The sequence below is a fragment of the Poecilia formosa genome, unplaced genomic scaffold (genome assembly GCF_000485575.1).
Source record: "Poecilia formosa unplaced genomic scaffold, Poecilia_formosa-5.1.2 Scaffold2222, whole genome shotgun sequence".
NCBI classification, from domain to species: domain Eukaryota; kingdom Metazoa; phylum Chordata; class Actinopteri; order Cyprinodontiformes; family Poeciliidae; genus Poecilia; species Poecilia formosa.
Window position 1 is genome coordinate 1 of NW_006802161.1, and position 4,772 is coordinate 4,772.

At 40.6% G+C, this 4,772-nt stretch overlaps 1 protein-coding gene across 1 annotated transcript; it reads left to right on the forward strand.

Annotated features, from left to right (window-relative positions):
- The first annotated feature begins 6 nt into the window (after positions 1-6).
- Positions 7-3,811, forward strand: LOC103133067 (cullin-associated NEDD8-dissociated protein 1-like). Its single transcript, XM_007544832.2, has 6 exons — positions 7-218; positions 295-390; positions 922-1,091; positions 1,170-1,334; positions 1,904-2,011; positions 2,627-3,811. Exons 4-6 carry the CDS (start codon positions 1,176-1,178, stop codon positions 2,849-2,851), a joined length of 492 nt encoding a protein of 163 aa, XP_007544894.1. The 5' UTR covers positions 7-218; positions 295-390; positions 922-1,091; positions 1,170-1,175; the 3' UTR covers positions 2,852-3,811.
- Positions 3,812-4,772: the final 961 nt, after the last annotated feature.

Consider the following 4,772-nt stretch of genomic DNA (forward strand, 5'->3'; position numbering starts at 1 on the left):
GTGTGTGTGTGTGTGTTTGGTTTTAACATGTGTGTGTCCAGGTTCGGCGTCCGTGTCGGGCCTGAAGCCCTACGTGGAGTCGGTTTGGTCTCTGCTGCTCAAACACTGCGAGTGTCAGGAGGAGGGGACCAGGAACGTCGTGGCTGAATGTCTGGGCAAACTGACGCTGATCGACTCGGAAACCCTGCTGCCCCGCCTCAAGGGATACCTGCTGTCAGGTCAGCAGAACTACAATCACCCTATAACCAACACCAGTAGCGTTGGAGTCAGACGTTCATCTGGTTGTGTCTGTAGGCTCATCGTATGCCAGGAGCTCCGTGGTAACAGCGGTAAAGTTCACCATCTCTGATCAGCCGCAGCCGATCGACCCGCTGCTCAAGAACTGCATAGGTAATTCCTCTGTTTTTATCCTAAATATGTGGGATTTTTATTCCTTTTGAAAGCAAATTTTAACAGTGTCAACACTAACAACACTGCAATACATTTTCATTTTCTTATTTAATAAAGAATGTAATTGTTTTTCATATTTAATATATTTTTAATCTTTTAGCTTAAATGATTACATGTAAAATCTGCAGTATGTGCCAAAGTTTTTATCCGATTAATCAGAATAATAGATTACTAAAATAATCGTTAGTTGCAACCCTAAACTCAACATTTCTTTATGTTTACGCCATTTTTCTCATGAATTATTATTTAAGACTTGAACTTTAAAGAAAGAAAGTTCCATAGTGTTTCTAGTAAATACATTATTTTATGGGATTTGTTGCATCTTAACCATGGAAACTGGTCAAGCCGCCATCTTGAAACACTTTGGCACCGTTTTAATTTCAGTGGTCATCTGTTTTTACTTGAGAAGTTGAACTGAATATTTTCAGTAGGTTAAGAGTCTTATCCCTCATTGGTTGCTTTTTCTCCCAGGTGATTTCCTGAAGACGCTGGAAGACCCGGACCTGAACGTGCGCCGCGTTGCCTTGGTAACCTTTAACTCCGCTGCCCACAACAAACCCAGCCTGATCCGAGAACTGCTGGATTCAGTTTTACCGCATCTTTACAACGAGACCAAAGTGAGGAAGGAGCTGATCCGAGAGGTGAGGACAGCCGGTGCTGGGCGGAGACCTGCAGGTGGGTGAGGCCCAGGTGGCTGACCAACTGTTGGCTGTGCGCAGGTGGAGATGGGTCCCTTCAAACACACGGTGGACGACGGGCTGGACCTGAGGAAGGCTGCGTTCGAGTGCATGTACACTCTGCTGGACAGCTGCTTGGACCGGCTGGACATCTTCACCTTCCTGAACCACGTAGAGGACGGGCTGAAGGACCACTATGACATCAAGGTGGGTCTGTCGACCCGAAACCACACCTGTCTGGGTTCAGTTGTTACTCAGGCCAATCAGTACTTTGGTTTGGTTTTTGAAGGTTTAATTTTTTAAAAATATGGATTTTTTTCCCCGTGGGTTTCCATAGTTCACAGTGATGTCAGCACACCTAGGGCGGCCATCTTGTTTTACAGCTTCTATTTATTGAATTCAGGTCAACTCTATGATGGAATATTAGGACCAAGCTATGATTTTTTTTATGTTTAATTATAAAAATAAAGTCATAAAATTTACAAGAATAAACTCCTACAACAATAAAATCAAAATAATACGAGAATGCCACAATATTAACAGAATAATGTCAGGAGAATAAATTAGTAATTTTATGAGAACTCCAACACGAAAAATACAAAATAAAAATTTTGGGATGTTGAGCATCTTGTGAAGTTATACTTTGGTGTCAGTTTTAAAAAATAAGGAAATACTTCATCATTTACCAGAGTAATGGGTTTTCATCCTGTTTGTGTTTTTTCTTATTTGTGGTCGGTTCCAGTAAGTGATGGTTGAATTCTCGTTGGTTCTGATAGATGCTGACCTTCCTGATGCTGGCTAGACTGTCGTCACTTTGTCCCAGTGCTGTGCTGCAGAGACTGGACAGACTGGTGGAGCCGCTCAGAGCCACCTGCACTACAAAGGTACAGCTACTAACACACCTGGGTACTTCTCAGATTGAACTTCATCCATCCTGTCTGTAGTCGATACTACATTGATTCTTGGATTTGATTCAGTTGAGATGTTTTGGACCAGAGGTGTCTGGCAAATTTAAATTCATCAAATTAAAAATGCAAAAATTAGTTTACGCCGATTTTTGTTGTTGTTTGTTTGTTTTTACTTTCTCAACAACAAACAAATTTTTATGAAATCTGTATATAACTGCATACAGTTTCCAAATTTTGGGGGGTCATCAGTTGTTTTCTGTTTTGTTGGCCAAATTTTTACCACTTAAGGTCCAAATAATAATTTCAAGAGCCACAAATGGCCCCTGTGCCACACTTTGAACATCCCTGATTTGGACTGTATTCAACTTAAACATAAAATAATTAAACATATTTTCAACAGGAATGGACTACACTGTTTATGACTATTTGTTGAACTTTTACATTGGAGAATTTTAGCTAACTATACATTGATAAATTATTAATTTCCACGTCAATTTAAATGTCTGCGACATAAACAGAAAGTGAATTGGGCTGTGTTGGATGAGATGAGCTGCTGCCTACCAGCAGAATAAAAATGGCGTCCCTCTGCAGGTAAAGGCAAACTCGGTGAAACAGGAGTTTGAGAAGCAGGACGAGCTGAAGCGGTCGGCGATGCGAGCGGTCGTCGCGCTGCTGACGATCCCAGAGGCCGAGAAGTCGCCACTGATGTCAGAGTTCCAGTCCCAGATCTCGTCCAATCAGGAGCTAGCGGCCATCTTTGACTCCATCCAGAGAGACTCCAGCTCCGCCAACATGGAGTCCATGGACACCAGCTAAACACACGAACAGAACAAATTAACACGATGCACCATCCCGCTGCTGGAGCGCTAACCCCGCAGCATGTTTCCATACCAACATAACACACACACACACACACAAAGTTGTAGTGATACACCCTCTCCTAGCGATCGATTGTTTCCATGATGCATTGCACTGATTTTTGCGTTTGGAAAAAAGGACGGAGACTGACGGACGGCTCACACGGACAAAAAACAAAGATTGAAAAAATGAAACCTAGAAAAAAAAAAGAAATTTGGAAGCTCCTCCCATGAGTTGAAATGATTGGCTGATCTCCCTGTGCATCGTTTTTTCTTTTCTTTTCTCTCTTTTCTACATAATTCCAGAAAGTTCTGCAGGTACTGTAACCTGATTGGCCGCTGCTGAGTGACTGACAGTTGGCGAGTTATTTGAATGGACCAATAGGAGGAAAATATACGAGAAACGGCCTTTTCTGCCTCAGGCTGTGGTGACCAATGGGAGAAAGGCCCGCCCTAATCCTTGCAAATGATATAGGCAACCAATAGGAGGGGGAGACAGAAATGATGGGCGGGGCTTCACTGTTTGTGGACCAATCAGCTTCTCCGTTGTTCTTCTGATTAAGTAGACGTGCCCTTGACTTCTTCAATCCAAGGAGGGAAGGAAGCAAGAAAGAGGAGAGATTACTGGACCAGGTTACTTCTGACCAGACCCGACTGGACCATGCTGGCTGTTGCCATGGTTACATAGAGTAAAACAAAGTATCGATTTTCTGTTGGCTGTTCTGGGAGTTCAGCTGCCTTGGACCGGTTCCGGCCAGTTCGATCTGGTAAGCTGTGGTTGGACTTTGGTTCTACTGTGTCTCGCTTATTTTAGTCTGGCCTAGACCGGTTTAATCCGGTTTGGTCTGGTCAGGACAATCCACTGTTGTTTATCACCCGAGAAAAATAAAAAAAAGGTCCATTTCTGCCTGCCTACGTACTCCGACTGTTTTATTTGTGTTTGAATCAGATTACGTAAACAAACACGCATTAATGAGCCACTTATGTAGCAATAAAACACTGGTGGCTGCATTACATGTAGGGAAAAAGGAGCCTAAGAAATCTTATTTGGCTTTTTTATTTTTTAGCAATCTGTTACTTTATCAAATAAAAAGCATTCCAAATATTAATTTCTAAACACCTCGGAAAGAATATCTGATTAAAATAGCAGCGAGACGTCGGTGTTTGAAGATAAACATTTATTTTAGCTCCATAGAGGGCAAAAAGCAAAGTGAGTTTATAAATAAAAATATTCATGTCAGTACTGTTAGCAGGTCAAAATTATTAGAGCTTACAAGTGAAAAATTAAAATATTTACAGTTTTTTTTTCATGTTTCATTCCTGAAATATTTTTTTAAATGCAGCTTGGGAAGCTAAATATGTAACCGCAATGCTACATGACATGCTAATAGCTGATATGCTAAGAAGCTAATTTATTTTCCTCAACGCTGATTGGCTGAACCCCAAAGAATGTTTATATAAATAAATGCCTTAAGTTCAGTAGTAAAAAATTGCTTATATCCACAAAAGTAACTTTTTTTTTAATGAATCATTTGATTATTACAGGAAGTTAATTCAAAAAACTTGTAGCTTGTAACCTATCAACCAAAAAGCAATTTTTGTGGAAATATTGCATGTGTATTTCATGAAAATGCATTTTTATGACTTTACATTTCAAAACATTGATCATAAATTAGATATAAAGTGTATTCTAGATAATTATTAAACTTAAAATGCACATTTTGAGTTGTGTACAACATTAACAGCACTGTGATCTAGTTCTGCTTTAGGGAGGAACTAATGTCTTCACACAGGATTCATTTCTGACCTGAGGTGAACATCGAGGGAGAAGATATTGGGAAATGTTTTCATGTTGAAACTGGAAGTCATCCTGCTTCACT